This window comes from Mustela erminea, chromosome 10 (assembly GCF_009829155.1).
Source record: "Mustela erminea isolate mMusErm1 chromosome 10, mMusErm1.Pri, whole genome shotgun sequence".
Lineage (NCBI taxonomy): Eukaryota > Metazoa > Chordata > Mammalia > Carnivora > Mustelidae > Mustela > Mustela erminea.
The window spans coordinates 54510780-54529348 of NC_045623.1; the positions used below are offsets into that span (position 1 = coordinate 54510780).

An 18569-nucleotide genomic window follows, 5' to 3' on the forward strand; every position below is an offset into this window, starting at 1 on the left:
AAACCTCAGAAACTCATAGCTACACAATTCCCCTCTGTGTAGCTTATCAGTAAATATTCTTGTTGTAATAACACTTGGTGGTCATAAAAATCTGTACGAGAAAACTGGGGATCTGTATATAACATAGAAATTACTGAAGATAGGTTTATCTCATGCCCCAGTTAATCCCTCTTTATACTTCCACGCCCCAGTTAGTCTCTTTATAATTCATTTTATTCACCTTAAAAAGGAAATACATGAGCTTTCTCATCAAGTTGATATAAGGATGAAATGAAATCATAAATGTAAAGTGCATCAAGCACATCGTAAAATGTCAAGTTTTAGCTCTTTTTTTTTTTTTTAAAGATTTTATTTATTTATTTGACAGACAGAAATCACAAGTAGGCAGAGAGGCAGGCAGAGAGAGAGAGGAGAAAGCAGGCTCTCTGCCGAGCAGAGAGCAGGACCCTGGGATCATGACCTGAGCCGAAGGCAGAGGCTTTAACCCACTGAGCCACCCAGGCACTCTCAAGTTTTAGCTCTTATTATTGTTGTTGTGGCATTGGCCAGAAAGAGGTAAAGCGGTGTTGTAGCAGATATCTCAAAGATGCAAATATTAACAGCCCATGTAAAGAGGAAGAGTTACTTAAAGCATGGAGATAGCAGAGCCGTAAAGAGTACTGTCAAAAGAGTACTGTATTTAGTCTTGGTGGGAGCCACAAGAGTCAGAGCTTGCAGAATGGGGTGGGATGTGTGTGTGTGTAAAATGGGAGTGTGTGTGGCAGGGACTGAGGCAACAGAGAAATAATTGACTTTGAGGAGTGAGGCTGCAGATAGAAACTAGAAAACCACCAGGCTTGCTGCCACATGCCTGCAGTATGACTATTTTCCCTGTTAAGGAACTGATTTAAAAATCTCAGAAATTGGTAAGATTACATTCAGCCATGTTTACATACCCTGCCTGACATGCAACAATATTCAAATCTTATTAAAGATTGGAAATTAATTAATAATAGACTAACTTCTATCAGAAGGTATAGTTTGGATCTAAAAGTTGATGTCAACGGTCACACCGGTCACACCGTGGGGTTAGAAGACTGGGTTACCCCCTGGCATTAGGACTTAAAGAGGTATGAGCTTGGTAACTAATTTCACCTCTGAAATGGTTTCATCAGCTGTAAAAAGAGGAAACTACCTATCTAACAAGTTGTTGAGATTAAAGTTATTCATGCCACGTGGAACATAGAGATGCATTTTCCTATTTAGTGTAAATGGAAGAAAAACGTTGAAAAATTACGGTGATATAGTTAAACACTTAAGAGTGTTACCAGATACGTTTGAATGTGCACTGACATCTATTACCTTAATGGACTTTAATATTATCAACTAATATCAGTGTTTTTAGTAATGGCAATTAATTTGATGACTATTTTCCTCCTCTCACTGCATCTCTCAGCACCGTGCACAGTCGGATACTTTAAAATGTTGTGTCTTGAGCACATTTTACTAACGCCTAATCCTCAGCTTGCCGGACACTAATGGACAGTTGGATTGAGTTCAGAAAATGTTCCCACAAACACTGCCTTTCGTGGCTTGCCCAGTGTCTAGCTAGTGCTGCACTGTTAAGAGTTAACAGCAATTAAAGCACCCAACGCAACACTTAGGAAAGGCGCGCAGTACTCCCCGGCGACAGTTCAACTTGTCTTTTTGATTAATTCTCCTAACCGAGCTCGTGTCACCGCGAGAGAAAGCGTATTCCTCCTCACATTAAACACTAAAGTCTCGATTCGTTATTGGCGTTGCAAGAGGGCTACTCCAGCACCTGGGCAGCTAGGGACATGGAACGGATCGGGACCTGCCTTCGGGAGGCCCTCCAGCCCTGGAAGTTTGCGAGTCCCCTCTTGTAAGATCTAGAGTCACCTTGACCTTCCCGGGGAAATGGGGAAAGTTAGTCCAGGGATGGAGGCGGGGAGAATAAAACTAAAGACAGAACACTTTCGCGAGCGAAATACGCGGTCACGTTCTCCTGTTTTCAGCGTAGCCTGAGACCCAGAGAGTTTAAGGGTGGCAAGAGCAGGTGGCAGAACTCCGCCCACCATCGCGCTTCCCCGCCCTCAGCTCGCAAGCTCCACGCCCTCCATGAGGTCCCGCCTCTTAGGCGCGCGCGAAGTGTTGTCGCGCCATGTATTCTGGGAATTGTAGTCTTGGCGCCGGTAGCCGCCTCAGGAGAAGCGACTCTGGCCTACATACCCCATAGTGCCGTGCGGCGCGGCCGCTCCCGGATGTGCGCCTGGCGCCGGAAGAGAAGACGGCCCCCCTCTCTCGGCCCGGCCATCTTGTGGGAAGAGCTGAAGCAGGCGCTCTTGGCTCGGCGCGGCCCGCTGCAATCCGTGGAGGAACGCGCCGCCGAGCCACCATCATGCCTGGGCACTTACAGGAAGGCTTCGGCTGCGTGGTCACCAACCGATTCGACCAGTTATTTGACGACGAATCGGACCCCTTTGAGGTGTTGAAGGCAGCAGAGAACAAGAAAAAAGAAGCCGGCGGGGGCGGCGTTGGGGGCCCTGGGGCCAAGAGCGCAGCTCAGGCCGCAGCCCAGACCAACTCCAACGCGGCAGGCAAACAGCTGCGTAAAGAGTCCCAGAAAGACCGCAAGAACCCGCTACCCCCCAACGTTGGCGTGGTTGACAAGAAAGAGGAGACGCAGCCGCCCGTGGCGCTTAAGAAAGAAGGTAAAGCTGTGGTAGAAGGTGGGGGAGACCCGGGGTGGAGGGAAAGAGCGAGGGGACTTAAGGCTATCACTTGCTTCTGGAGTTCCGAGGGTTCGCGGGAGACTTTGCCGCCGATTTCCTCAGGTTTTCCCCCACACCACAAAAGCTAGGTCCCGCGAAGGTGCTGGTAGCGTGGTAGCCCCAAGTTGAAACCACCTGCAAGGATCCTGGAGCCACCCCCTTCCCGCCTCAGTTCCTGAGAGGGGGGAGCGTGCTCCAGAGATAAGCTGCTCCTTGAGCGTGTTCGCGATCCTGGGAGATTGTTGTCTTCCCGCCGGATTCCGTGGCGGCAAGCGCATGGACCGAGGTTCGGGGAGGCTGGCTACTTAGTGAAGCGTTTGTAGCTACGGGGAAGCGTGGGGTCCAGAGCTTCTTCCTGCTCAGAGCTCTCCCTGGCGTGCTGCTTTGAGGTGCGGTTGGCTTCTTCCCTGCCATCTTGTCCCACGATGGCGCGGAGTACCCAAGTGAAAAGCTGGGGGTCGGAGTTTGCACCTGAGCTAGTTCTGGGTTCTGTGGAGTGAGCTACTGTTTCAGATGCCACATGTGCCTTATTGTCCGCCCCACATCCCTTCAACTATTAGAAACTACCAACTTGCTCAAGTGAATTAACCTTTTGAAAAGAGAAATTTGGTTACACTGTAGTAAGCAGAAGCGGGAATTCTGAACGAAGACTGGTTATTGCAGGAAATCCTGAGGCCCGTCCTCTCTCCCAACATCTCCCCCGCTCCCTCCCCCCTGCACTCAGTATTTCATATGGTGGCCCAGCTTGGGCCTCGTGGTGGTGAATTGAGGGCAGAGGCTGTCACAACTTTAGCCACAGCAGACCTCTTTTGAGTCTGTAACTTTTTCGCCACATGTGCGTGAAGCATGGTCAGGATTCATTGGCGGGTAATAGTTGCTACCAGAGGTCACTGTAAACTTCACAGGATTGTCTGGAGGTTGATTTTTGCATTTTCTTATTTCTGTTTGATCTTTTGTGGTGGATGAAAAAGCAAAACAGTTGAGGATAAAAAGTGTATGTGATCAGTAGCAAGTAGGTGTAGGACTTAAGCTATGGATCTTTAAAGTTGCCTTTTTATGTTGAAAGTTGGAATTACCCTTTACTGGCACGTGCTCCTGAAAGAAACTTGTTTCTCTTTAGTTTTAGTTGAATCCCGCAGCATTCAACTAATTATAAAAATCACAGCAATTGTGTTCGGTTTTGGCTTAGGATTTTTTTTTTTTTAAATACAGAGCTTCTGTAATGCTTGGAATGAAGAACCTAGGTGGTGAATAAAACAAAAGCATTCTTGTGTTAAAATTACAGGTTGGGGAGAAGCACAACTTGGGAGTGTTGGAAAGCCTTTTATACATCGTTTAGACCAAATATCAATTCAGTCGTCTAGGTTTTAAAGCAGCCTGTAGCACAGTTGAATAATTAATTTCTGCGTTAAGGAACACAGGCCTGTATTACTGTTTTTGCTCAGGTTTACCTTCTTGATCTCGCTAATCCAAAAAAAGTGCATGAAAAAATTGAGTCTAATGTATACATCTAAAGTGTACCAGGTAGATGTGTTCACCCATTTTGAATGCTCAAACTGTGAAGCCTGGTTTAAACTCCTCAGTTGTTTTGATCATAAAGCCCAGCTTTAAGGAGGTAAGCTTTTGACCTGGAACCTAGTATTTTAAGTTGCAGTGGTGGGGAATTACTTTATAAATTTATAACCAGGACAGAGTTTACCATTCAGTACTCTTTCCTTGGGTAAACTTACATATTAGCTATCACCATCTTCCTTAGATCACCAATTCATAGTACTTGTAACCTTAAATTGCATAAAACATAAGCTTATAAATACAGGAAAAAGTTGAGTGAAAAAGATTTTGTTTTTATATTCTACTACCTGTCAGTTGATGTTTTGGGCATTGGAGACTGATAGACCTGTGAAAAGTCTCCCTACCTTCATGTAGTGGGAAGAATTGCTACCTGATTATGTGTTTTATGCCTTTGGATATAGGTGCTGGCAGATACTAGGCATATCTTAGATACATGTTTTTGGTAATATTATAGGAGTTTTGTGTCTTGTGTTTTGTCCATTTGAAGAATCTGAGAACTGACACCGCAGAACATCACTAATAGTGTAGCCTGAGATGTTTTTAAATTTTTTAATTCAAAGCCTGGAATCTACTGAAAATCAAGTGAAGTTTGCAAGTACAGGTAAATAGATGAAGAGAAGCTTGAATTTTTTAAATGTCAGCCATTGGGTGAGTTTATTTAGTAAATTTTTTATGTTTTCTAAGCATAATAATGGATATTGGGTGGGGAAGGAAGCCATTGTTCATTCGGGTGTGTTTGGCTTGGATATTATGATTATAAGGACTGGTCCCATAGCTCCACCCCAGTACACTATACCTGTGACAACATTTGTTTAAGATGCCTTAAGATCTTACATTTATGGGCTGTCCTGAGAGTTTATGTGGAGTGGACCTTAAAATTTCATTTAAGAGTTTGATATTTATTATTTTTTAGTTATAAGCATTTGAATGATGGGGTGCATCCTGATGGTGGTCACTTTCTTAGAACCAGTGATCAGCTTAAGATCTTGTTATAAAACTAATTCCTCAGCCTTTTTTTTTTTCTTTGTCAGAAATTATGGTTTGGGAGTTAGAGCATACCTGAAATTTTCCAGCCATGAAAGTTACCTACTTATCCTTGAGGCCAGTAATGTATACTGGTTGCTTTTGTGACACTAACAGGAAAGAAGTAATACTGGGGGAAGTCACTAAATACTTCAGCCATCACTTAGTGCAACAAGTTTCTATTTCCTTTTTTTAAAAAAATGTTTTAAAAGATTATTTATTTATTTATTTGACAGACAGAGATCATAAGTAGACAGAGAGGCAGGCAGAGAGAGAGGAGGAAGCAGCCTCCCTGCCGAGCAGAGAGTGGGATGTGGGGCTTGATCCCAGGACCCTGGGATCATGAGCTGGAACCCACTGAGCCACCCAGGCGCCCCACAAGTTTCTATTTCTTAAATAGAAAAAAATAGTTTTTCTATAAATAGAAAAAAAATAGTTTTTAAAGGGGTATGTGTGTTTGTGGGGAGGGGATTTAAAGATTTGGAAACAAAGATATTTGTTAAGGCAAAAAAAAAAAGCTCTCCATTTATAATAAAACAACTGGACTATTTCCTAGTGGTTGCATAGCAGTATTTTTTTTTTTTAATCTGTGTGTATGGATATGGATGGATACATATGTGAATATATACTAATACAAGAAAATAGTACTCTTCTGGTTAATTAGTTGTTTGAAACTGTGGAGATGTAATTCTCAATGCTGTTTGTTTTCCTTTCAGTTTTTCAATTTATAGAACTGTCACTCTTTTTCTCTGCTGGAGTTCTGTTTTCTCCAGATCATTTAAAATAGTGGTTCTCACTGTTTTTCTGAGGGCCCTTCTTTGGTGAGTGTGTTGATTTGCTTGGGAATTATTAATGAGTGGCTACTGGTGTTAATCTCTTTTGGTATCTTTAAAGCCAGAATGTATCATGACTAAAATTTCTCAAAAGTTAGAATTTTAAATTAAGAGACTGGCATCTTGAAACCCGAGAGAAATGATGGTTACTCAGATAACTTTCAAGTTGGTTATCGAGACTGCTTGGTGGGGGAGGCATAATTATGCAAGCTACACAGAAGTTTGAAACAAGTTTATGGTCTTTAGGAATTTCTCAGGTACTTTGTTATACTTTTTAGAGATGACGTAGTTTTGGCCTTTTTCAGCTGCAAGTGCTAGTTACTGGATTGAAAAAAAACAGTAGCTTTTTTTTTCTTTTTGGTCTTCAATAGTCTGCCGTTTTTTTTATGTTGCAAAAATAATTTGCTTATGCAGGTTATTTATCATTTCAGGAATAAGACGTGTTGGAAGAAGACCTGATCAGCAGCTGCAAGGTGAAGGGAAAATAATTGATAGGAGACCAGAAAGGCGACCACCTCGTGAACGACGATTTGAAAAGCCACTTGAAGAAAAGGGTGAAGGAGGAGAATTTTCAGTTGATAGGCAAGATTTTTAAAAATCTCTTCATGTTTTGTCAGTTTAAGAGAGTCATATTTTAATACAAATCTATAAATTGGGCATAATTTGCCAGGTAGCAATGTGGCTGGTATGTTTATCAGTTTTTCAAGAAATACCTAAGTGTATTCATTGTTCTACTGTGAACATTTTGGTAACAATTTTTAGTGTGCAGTCTTGGATTTCTGGTAATGGAACACTTCAGTTGAATTGATGGACAGTTTCTTTTCCTTGGTATGCCCAGATGTTAGCAGAAAAATCCTGTTGGGTAATTGTTTATAGCAAAACAGATTACTCATATTATCGTGTTAGATGTGTTACGCATGTTAGATGTGTTCATTTTAATTTCGAAGTGTGTTGGTGAGGTGTAATGGTTTTACTGGATTATAATATGGATAATCATGAAAAAAGTACAGGCACTAGTAGTAAACTTTTAGAGAAGGCAAAAATAATTTTCCTATTTGGCGGGAGCTTCCCAGTTCTGATTCCTGGTTCGAAGTAGACTGTTTCTGAATTTTCTAAAACCTGTGTTTAATGAACCATTGGGTTATTAGCCAATAAATATGTTTCTACATTTGAGACTTTGGATGCATTCCATTCCCCCTTTGTTTTTTCTGGAAACCTTGGAAATATACGATATTTTTTATTTGTTGCAGACCGATTATTGATCGGCCCATCCGAGGCCGTGGTGGTCTTGGAAGAGGTCGAGGAGGCCGTGGACGTGGAATGGGCCGAGGAGATGGATTTGATTCTCGTGGCAAACGTGAATTTGATAGGCATAGTGGAAGTGATAGATCGTAAGTCTTATATTGGTTTTTATTGTAGTTTTACATGTGATTCTACTTCTTTAATATAACAAAATTTGCATTTCTAGAATGAAAGAGTATTATGTTAACTCAGTTTTGTTAGTTCTTTTTCACATTACAGTGGCCTGAAGCATGAGGATAAACGTGGAGGTAGCGGATCTCACAACTGGGGAACTGTCAAAGATGAATTAACGTTGGTATTCTGATTTTTTTAAATAAATAATATTTAAATAAGATTGATTTTATGCTTTATTACAGTTTTGTCCGTAACTATTATATTTTAACTTATCTGTAGGACATTAACAGGTGCTCTCTGAGCTACTCCTTAAAATAGCGTGTTGGATAGGTTTGAGTACAGTATGTCACATGACCGATTTTTCTATATTTAAATAAATGTGATGTTAGTTTTTCTTTTCATACAGCTATGTAACTTTTCCTGAAACTTTACATTTTAGTTATTTGGGTATACTCATTTTCTGTGTGTCTTTAATAGTTCCTCTTATAGCTGTTGGCCCTTGTGGTCATTAAAAATTTGACAGCCTGGTAATGTTTGTCATAAAGCAAGCTACTCTTTCCTGCTACGTTTTGAGTAAAGTACTTGAACTATAAACTTGGATCAGTATGCATTTTTAAATTATTTTTTCTTAGAGGTCTACTGGGAAGTAAATTTAGTAAGAAAAGACTCAGAATGTGAAGATTTTTAAAATTGTATAAGAAATTCTTAAGCTACATGTAAATGGACCTAGATGCTTTTCTTTTTCTTTTTTTCCTTAGAGAGTCCCCAAAATACATTCAGAAACAAATATCTTATAATTGCAGTGACTTGGATCAATCTAATGTGACTGAGGAAACACCTGAAGGTGAAGAGCACCCAGTTGCAGACACTGAAAATAAGTAAGTGGTTTATGTATAGTGGTGATGCCACTGTACATAAGCGTTGGAAGCAATTTGGGTTTCTACCGAGGAAATAACATAGATGTATAATGCTGTTATTTGTATTTGTGCTGCCGAAGCGAGCACTAATGCTGTTATTTGATGGCTTTTAACAGGATACTTGTACAACAGTTCTTCAAATAGTATCTATTCAGAAGAGTGCTCTACACATTCCTATATTGGGCTATAATGGCTTGAAAAATAGAAATGGTTATTTCTATTTAAGATTGTCATTATTGTCTTTGAAAAGATAAGGAAAACACATATTTTAGTAATATCTGTTAACTTTAAGAACAAAAATTAACTATTTAACCTGAGAATGGAGAATAGTAATGATGTCCTGCATTTTATTTAGCTATTTGTTAGAGAAGTTGTGAATGCTTTTAATATTATTATAATGAATAATCTTGGTGGTGATGGCTATCCAGAGGCATTGAATAGGTGGGAACTGGAAGCTAAAGTTAGGGGTTTCTAAAAATTAGACCGAATGATTGACATAAAAGGTAGTATTTAGAACACATAGTTCAAAGTACTTGGGACTCTTAACTATATAAATTTTATTCCAAAACTAGAAGATGTGACCATTTTAAAATATTTTGTCCATCTGAAGTTTTTTTTTCTTTTTCCATCAACATAGAGTTGGAACATAGCATTATTGGCATGTTTTAAAATGTATGAGGACAGCAAGGGCCAGAATATGTTACTAATTCACTGGCTTTCTTAATACAATTTTTTCATTTTCTGAATTTTTAGGTATAAGATTTGATTTTGAAGTTTTCATTCAGGGGTGAAAGAATTTTAAGATAGAAATACTTTAATGCCTTCCTCTAGTATCTGTCAGCCCAAGCAGAAATTACATGCTGGTCATGTAGTATTGTGATGTAAAGACTTTTAACTAGGAATTATATAGGGTTTATAATTCTTATTTCATTTAAATCGGGTGGTTTTCTGCTTTTTCTCCAAGGCTTGATCCTACAGTGAACCACTGTTGGTAATTCTGTCATATTCCATAGGTTTGTTGGAAGAAGGAATGATAATTGATTAATAGAGTAAATAAAAACACATGGCATTAAGTGATGTTGAACTTGGGGTAATACGAAATTATAATTTTGAGTGGTAAACAATGAAATTATGGTGGGCAACTAAAATGAACCTTAATGTAACAGGAGTACTTCACAACATCCAACACAACTGTTCCTTTAATAAAGAGCCTATATTTAGATCACCTTAAGAGTGATTTGCAAAGATTATAAGTTTATCAGAGGAAATGATGTATTGACAGGACCCAGGAATGAAATTGCAGATATTTGGCCTAAAGAAGATTGAGATAGAGCAGTTTCTGGTCTTATTCTAGAGTAGAGAGAATCTGAATATAGCATTATATCTTGCATGTGGAAGTATAAATTTAAGAAGCACAAGCTGAACTTTGATTAATTTCCTTAATATGTAGTTCCCAGAACTTCTATTTTCTTCATCTGATCCTTACAGCCTTTGAAGATAGGTATTGTAGTTTCATGACATGGTAAAAGTATGCCAGGTTCTATTCTTGGCTCTGTCATGACTTGGGAATAACTAGGACCTTTTCTTGATCCTTAGTTTTCTCATTTTTAAAGTGACAGAGTTGGACTTGATATTGATAGCCAAGGTCTCATTAATTAAATGTAAACATGGTATAGGCAGTTTTAAGATAAGATTTGTCAAACAGGAGTAGCACGGAAGAGAGATATTTGAGCTCTAAGGCTAACTGAATCACCTGCTATCTTTGGAAGGAAGCAGGGCTCCCAAAATAGCAAACAACTTGTTTGGTGACCATTGCATGTTGAGATTAGACTAAAATAATAGATTCCTAGGCCTATGCTTTGTTTTTATAAAAAGGGAAAAGAATAGTATATAACAGTTATATCCTGAGAATTTTATTTGGAAATAATTAATTTAGTATATTAAGTATTGATACTGTTTTGTGGAGGGTTCCAGTACTTATAAAACCACCAGTCTCCTTCCCATACGCAGGCTGGTTTGAAAGTTTGGAGTATACAGGATTTTGGATTTATGGGAACTTTGCTTTTAAAATTGTTTTGCCATTACGTGTTAGTTGATAAAGGAGAGAGGAACAGTTCTTTTATATTCTAGAATATGAATTTTGGTTGCTCACGGGCGTCCTAGATGACTGCCTCTATTTTTGTTATAAGTTCTATATTGTGGGAAATTATAGAAATTAAAAGTGTGTTTTAAGAGAAGCTAGGTCAACTATTTTAATCACATAAGGGTACAGCTTTTATTTATTTATTTATTTATTTGATGGAGAGAGTGGGAGAGGGAACACAAGCACAAGCTGGAAAAGGAGAAGCAGGTTCCCTGCTGAGCAGGGAGCCTGTTAAGGGGCTTGATACCAGGATTCTAGGATCATGACCCAGGCGCCCCAAGAATACAGTTTTAAAGCAGTATAGTTTTAAGAAATGTGTATTTTGGATAAAGACAGTTCAAGGTTGTTATTACTGATAGTTGATTTCATAGTTTATGAAGTTGAGTTGTGTATTTCTGTTACCCATGCTTTCCTAATTGAAGAAGCACGGAATTTCTATCCTCCACCAAATTATGTGTTAACAGTTGGCAGACAGAAGACTGGTATCCTCTTGTCCTTGGATAAGCTCTAAAGATTACCAACAAGCCAAAATTTTCTTCTTCCTTATAATCATGTGTTACTATATTACCAGCCCCTTACCAACTATAAAACAAGTATATTTTCACAGGGAGAATGAAGTTGAAGAAGTAAAGGAAGAGGGTCCAAAAGAAATGACTTTGGATGAGTGGAAAGCTATTCAAAATAAGGACCGGGCAAAAGTAGAATTTAATATCCGAAAACCAAATGAAGGTGCTGATGGGCAGTGGAAGAAGGGATTTGTTCTTCATAAGTCAAAGAGTGAAGAGGTAAAATTACGTTTTGTGGTGTTTGGAAATTCTCAGATGTGTATTGAATTGTATTTATACTACTTGTTTCAAAATATCACATGGTTAATCTTTATAAAAAATAAAAACTTTACATAAGATCCTTGGGGGTAGATAAATTGTTCAAAAGGGAAAATAAACTGTGTTACCATATATTTCAAGAAAGGTAGTCTTTCATTCAATCCAGAATATATTTAATGTGGTGGTTTTGTTTTTTCTAGAAAGCAGTCTGTTGTATATCATACAATTATTAGTGTTTTTGAAATAAGGTAGGTCTTTTCATGATGATATTTTTTAAAGTCCCGCCTTTGAATCATTTGAAAGGTAAGCATTTTCATGTGGTTTACCCAAACCTAAAAGAATGGCTTCATCAATGTTCAGTTTTCAAACTTTGTCATTTATAGTGATCAAGACTTTTCAGTAAATGATGCTATCCTTTCTGAGGGCTGATGTCTTATAAGAACCAGCAGATTAATTTACTAGTGAAATATTTGAGAGACATGTTTCTGGTTTCTGATTTGATAACAGTCCCTTGGGCAGGTAGAGGAATGGCTCACTGCTATATTATTTAGGGCTTGTGCAAGTATGAGTTTTTAATCATAAAGTTAAATTGAAATTAAGGCAACCTGTAATAAGATTCAGTGAGATAATTGCATTTTAATTTTCTTAAATATTTGTGAAACAAACTTGGAACATTTTGAAATAAAATCAAGGTTGAAACAACTGACTCATAAAATAATATAAATGGGGACATTGCCTTAAGGGCCAAGTCCTGCGGGGGGAAAAAATATTTGGCTTTATTCGATGTTTTTGCTTATTTTTTTTGTAATTCTTTCAGATAAAGTTGTGTATCTGGGTTAGAGTATTCCTGATTAAAGAAACCATGCAAGTTCATCTGGGGAGATTGTTAATTTGTACTGATGATTAAACTGCTTAATATGGGAAAGATTTACTTAGGTGCCTTTGATAGAAATATCTGTAACTTTTTTGGGTCTTGACAGAACAGTCTCCAGAACAAGATGCTGCACAAAGTACTGATATATTTTACATAATTCATTAGTTACCCTGAAGTCTCTTTATGCAGTTTGTAAAAATCAGGTTAGATAGTCAGTTTTACATTGAGCTTTTCAGAAATAATAATTATATAAGATGATATATATAGAATTAGGAATCTTTGGAAATTAAAATGTGAAAGTGATTGAGAATAACTGAAACTAGGATAATTTGTTATCAAGCCACCTTTTGTGTGGATTCATGTAGCCTTTGTGATGTGGCTACCTGTTCGGATCTGACCTTACCGGCATATATGGTCTGGTCTTTGTGTAGATCTTCAAGTTTGTTGTATATTTAAGGGCCCTTTTTCTTTTACATATCCTAATCCTCAAAACAATAAGTAGTAATTAGGGAAAATAAGAAACTTTAGAAATGGAAAATTGAATTATGGTGTTAATTGACAGGGCTGAAGCTAGAGCTCTTATTTCCTGATATCATTTCACTGCTCTAGAAGAAAAAGCAAAAACTATGCACATTTATTTGCTGCCTTAAAGAGATGTTCCCTGAACATCCAAATGTCCTCTGTATTACTGTAGTAAAAACTTTGAGGTGCTTCAGCAGTGTAGTTTATCAACTAGGTTTTTTTGGTTCTGTGCTCTATAAACTTATAAAACGATTCTAATTAATGAATTGATACTGTTGCCTTGCAATAGCAAATGTTTAAAAATTAATTAGTATATATAATTGATTTCAATTTGCTAGTGGTTTTGTGGATTTACATTTAAACATTAATTTTAAATTGTTCTCTTAAGAAGAACCTTTTACTGCCTTTAAGTTGCCTAGCACTGAGGAATGACAATTAGTTTGGATAGTAGATGATTAAAGGGGTAAAAACATAGATATAAATATAAAATTTATATTGGTACTTTAAGGGATAGTTATTAACAGATGTAGTGTTACAAGATTTAGAAAGAACAAAATGTTTATTGTCCTTCAGAAAAGGATTATACCAGTATTTAGAAAAACTAAAACATACTTTAAAGTAGTGTAAGAAAAGTTATCAATTGGAAGAATTTAAAACCTATTCATCCCAAACATACAGGAAGAAATTAAGAATTCAGCTGCGTAAAATTGTCTGGCTTTGTTTTGTTTTGTTTTTTACAGAGTGGGTGGTATACCTTATATATAAATACAAAGGAGGATTTGGATTTCACAGACATGTTGACTTTAAGGTTACCTGTCTATATTTAAGACTTGCATTTTTTGTGCTTGGCTTTTCAAGGCTCCCTGATATAAAGTTATATTTCACTTGAGTCTGTCATTTTCCAGTTTATAGGAAAGAACACAGAGTAGTTGTACATGAACAGAAAAGCATTCTGAGAAGTTTATACTTGATTTTCCCAAGTAATACTTGGAAAGAGTACAGAGCGAGTTTTCTTTAAAACTTAAAAAGTGATTCAGTATTTAAAGGGAAAAAAAAGTGAGTCAGTATTAATCATCAGTAGAGACCTCCCATTCCATCTATCCATAAGTCTTCATCAAGGGTTCATATTGGAATCTACCTGACGGACACATTTAAAATGTACTTTGCCAAACCTCACTTCTTCTTCTTCTTTTTTTTTTTTTTTTTAAAGATTTTATTTATTTATTTGACAGAGAAATCACAAGTAGGCGGAGAGTCAGGCAGAGAGAGAGAGAGAGAAGCAGGTTCCCTGCTGAGCAGAGAGCCTGATGTGGGGCTCGATCTCAGGACCCTGGGATCATGACCTGAAGGCAGCAGCTTTAACCCACTGAGCCATCCAGGTGCCCCCAAACCTCACTTCTAAAGATTCAGTAGGTTTCACATGGGGCCCAGCCACTTGTGTTGTTTGATTTTATACCTTTATTCAAGACTTGCCAGTATGAACTGTAGTTTATAAAGTTAAAAGTCAAAGGGTTCTTACTCTAAGATGACTATAGCTGATCCCTAAGCGTTACATATTAACTGTAGTGGCATTGGCATTTTTAAAAATTATCATTTGCTGATTTATTTGTTCACATGAAGTGCAGATTAGATTTTTAGTCTTTTTTAAGAGAAAGTTCATTATTTAGAAATTTGCAGTGTTGTTTTCCTATAAATCACCCCATGGCCTGCTCTTAAATTCTTAGGCTCATGCTGAAGATTCAGTTATGGACCATCATTTCCGGAAGCCAGCAAATGATATAACGTCTCAGCTGGAGATCAATTTTGGAGACCTTGGCCGCCCAGGACGTGGTGGCAGGGGAGGACGAGGTGGCCGTGGGCGTGGTGGACGTCCAAACCGTGGCAGCAGAACCGACAAGGTAATTTTTAAGAATTCTTTCACTTTTTGAAGTAATTCGAGGACCTCTTTCGGTAAATGAGTGCCCTAGATCTTTTTGGGGGTAGGATTAAAAGGGAAAGGAAATAGATATACCTTGAAGAAAATACATTTTAGGCTATATTTTTCCTTAAGGCACTTAATTGAACAGTGCTCTAGTAAAGTTACACTTATCACTGTTTACAGAGTATTTACCAGGTGTTTATTGAGTACTTACTAGGTGCTGGTCATGGTGCTGTTCTAGGTATTTTATGTACTGTGACATTTAATTGTTGTTACTACATTGACATCTCCATTTTATAGAAGAGGAAATTGAGGTATAGGGAACCAAATAAACTTTTGGCTTTGTCTGAGGTCTACTTGAAATTCCAACTACTTCCTTTGCCTCGACTCTCCTGCTCTTTTAGTCTCAGGATAGCATTTGGGTCCATAATTGTGTGACACTAATTGGATGATTTTAGGCATGTATTTTTTCTTGATTTAAAAAAATTTTTTTTTAACTACAGTGTGAGAGCTGGTTCATTTTTGTCCTGCTTTATAATTTAATACCTTGTACCATGTGTTTGACACAAAACAGGTTCTTAAATATTTTTATAGAAGCCCTAGTAATTGATAAATATGAATTCTGATCTGATACCAAAGTACATACTGTTAAGGACTAGATACTATTAAAGTATTAGCAGTAACTTCTGGGTTAGGTTAGTTCATTATCTCTTGTGGTCTGGCTAGGAAACAGTGATGTCCTCCTGAATTGTCAACACCTGACCTACCTGGGAACCTACCTGCTTGATTGAGTCTGTCAGTGTTTGATTATAGTGGTAGCTTAATACAGATTTTATGGTTGCCAATAATAATGGGGTGCTGACTTCTTTTTCTTCCTCTGAACATCAGGTTTTTTAAAGGGTCTTTGTGTATGTAGATCTTTAAGTATGTTTTTGCTGTTACTCTTTGACTCTAAGTAGGAGTTGGGTCCCTTTCTAGTATTGATGAGTGAATCATGTAATAGGTTTCTTAGCCTGCTTTCAAACTGAGGCCATTCTTATTTAGCAACTGAGGAGAATAAAATAGTAAACAAAGAATCATATATATATCCCATGTGGATCTCTTTATGTGATTTATTAGGAAACTAAACCCATGTTATTAAGGAATAGACACTCAGGACAAGGCTTGTTGCAAATAATTACAGTCCTGTTCTGATCTGTAACAGTAAAGCTTTGACACATTTTTACTTAGTATTTTAGAGTTATGTGTGTAAATGTAGACATGGAAATCCAAGATTGGAGAATTGTTAATTTTGATTTCTTTCTTTTTCAGTCAAGTGCTTCTGCTCCTGATGTAGATGACCCTGAGGCATTCCCAGCTCTGGCGTAACTGGATGCCATAAGACAACCCTGGTTCCTTTGTGGACCCTCCCATCTGAGGTTTTGCATGCTTAAGGATCCCAAACGACTTAAGAATTTAAAAAAAAAAAAAAAAAAAAAAAGACTGTCATTCATACCATTCACACCTAAAGACTGAATTTTATCTGTTTTGAAAATGAACTTCTCTCGCTACACAGAAGTAACAATATGGTAGTCAGTTTTGTATTTAGAAATGTATTGGTAGCAGGGATGTTTTCATAATTTTCAGAGATTATGCATTCTTCATGAATACTTTTGTATTGCTGCTTGCAAATATGCATTTCCAAACTTGAAATATAGGTGTGAACAGTGTGTACCAGTTTAAAGCTTTCACTTCATTTGTGTTTTTTAATTAAGGATTTAGATGTTCTCCCAATTACAAACTGGTTTTAAATATTGGACATAATATCAGTTTTAATACCTGCTTTGCATTTTCACACATGGTCAGCTGGGTCATGTAAACTTTGATTTGTCAAATTTTATGCTGTGTGGAATACTAATACTACTTTATGTATTTTAACTTAGTTTTAATATTTTCATTTCTGGGGAAAATCTTTTTTCACTTCTCATGATAGCTGTTATATGCTAAATCTTTATATACAGAAATATCAGTACTTGAACAAATTCAAAGCACATTGGTTTATTAACCCTTGCTCCTGCATGGTTCATTAGGTTCAAATTTATAATTGACACAATTTCAAGTATATTTACTTTTACAATGTGTGGCTTTCCCATTTTAAAAACCAGACTAGACACCTTACTGGTGGAAGTTTAAGCTACTTATTGTTGATACACATTCTACCAAGTGAAGTAGTTTCATGGGGGTTGGGTTTTTTCCCCCCTCCAAAGGGTGGGTGGAACAAGTTGATTTGGCTACTGCATAATATTTAAACTGTTATGTAAAATAAGCATCTAGCCACTCGGTATGATATGTGTGTATGGAAGGTCCCAAATCAAAATTGTACTTCCATAATCAACAACCCTTTAACCCTTCCTTTTTCTAAAGAAACCAAAGGGCACTGGTTTGTATGGTAAGATGGGGGAGTATGTTAATTTTTGGAATTTGGAAAGCAGACAGCTTTACTTTATAAGGTTGGAACAGCAGCACCGTCCATGAAATATAAACCAAAAATCTTACTGTTTCTGAATTTCCTATATTACTGTTAAGTTGGGTCTTGAGTTGATAGATAACTGTTCCACATAAAGTGATAAGTATTTTTTACCTCTTCCTCCATTAGAAAATTAGGTTAATGGGTTCCTTCAACAGGGGCATCACCACTTACTAAAACATACATGGAGAATTATCAACAAACAGATTTTCTCGGATTTTTTTATTTTAATCTTATGCCACATTCATTAGTAAACAGGAAAGGAATTTTCATGTACAGTTTCAAAGATCTTCTGTAACTCAGTATTTTCTACCTGTGTATGGTAATGTCCAGTTTTGAAATATTGAAGATCTTAAATCATAAAATATCTCCTATTTAGCTGATTCATTCTCCCATATACTTCTAAAAGAGAAATTGTACAGTACAAGAGTTATTCATTTGGATTAGATTTATTAATCTAGTTACCTGCTAGTTTGACATCTTAGGAAGGAGGTAATTGGTTTTTAATGATGGATAAACTTTTGTGCTGGTGTTTGGATCTTATGATGCTGAGCATGTTCTGCACTGGTGCTAATGTCTAATATAATTTTATATTTACAAACATACCTGCTACCCAGAGGCAAGTATTAATTTAGTCCATATGGACTATTGACCCCTCTTGAGATTGCAACATACACGCTCTGAAATCATTGTGGTTAGACTTTTGAGTATCTTACCTTGTTTTTGGACATGTAACATGTATGTAAACCTTGATTTTTAGCAACATATAGAAAACACCTCCTATTAAAAACACGTCACAAGTTCTACTTAGTGTCAGCCATTGCTGGCATTCTGTCACTAGAGAATACAGCAATATCTGGTATGTTGCAAGCTTTCAAGATAGCCTGAACTTTAAAAAGTTGGTCCATTAGTTGTATCTGATGGATGTAAATTTGCCTCCTAGTTCACTTTGTGTCAAGAGCTAAAACTGTGAACCTAACTTTCTCTTATTGGTGGGTAATAACTGAAAATAAAGATTTTATTTTCATGCTCACTTCTTAAAAGTCATGAAAACAATCAAATAGGAGCCCATTTATCGTCACGTGTTTTCTGACCTGTGTGTGTATCCCCAAGATAATGATCACGTTTCATCCCCCCCCCCCCCCCCCCGCCCAGATTTAGATTTTGCCTTTGTGGGGTTTTAGTTAAACCAGGACATTGGATCACTTTTGGAAGGGATGAAACCTACAAAAATTAGAAAGTTGAATTTT

At 37.4% G+C, this 18569-nt stretch overlaps 1 protein-coding gene and 1 long non-coding RNA gene across 5 annotated transcripts; one reads left to right on the forward strand and one right to left on the reverse strand.

Moving 5' to 3' along the window:
* Window positions 1-459: 459 nt before the first annotated feature.
* LOC116568283 lies at window positions 460-14327 on the reverse strand. Its single transcript, XR_004276534.1, has 3 exons — window positions 14259-14327; window positions 11826-11831; window positions 460-478 (listed from the first exon to the last, which is right to left on the reverse strand). It is a non-coding gene; the product is annotated as an uncharacterized LOC116568283 (long non-coding RNA).
* On the forward strand, window positions 2280-18352 carry SERBP1 (SERPINE1 mRNA binding protein 1). 4 transcript variants are annotated; one of them, XM_032303832.1, is made up of 8 exons: window positions 2280-2711; window positions 6631-6781; window positions 7450-7590; window positions 7703-7792; window positions 8374-8493; window positions 11283-11460; window positions 14620-14793; window positions 16125-18352. In XM_032303832.1, exons 1-8 carry the CDS (start codon window positions 2399-2401, stop codon window positions 16179-16181), a joined length of 1224 nt encoding a protein of 407 aa, XP_032159723.1. In that variant the 5' UTR covers window positions 2280-2398; the 3' UTR covers window positions 16182-18352. The 4 variants fall into 4 exon arrangements, with proteins under 4 accessions (XP_032159723.1, XP_032159725.1, XP_032159724.1 ...); XM_032303834.1 differs by having other exon boundaries at window positions 8419-8493; XM_032303833.1 differs by having other exon boundaries at window positions 7721-7792.
* The last annotated feature ends 217 nt before the right edge of the window (window positions 18353-18569 follow it).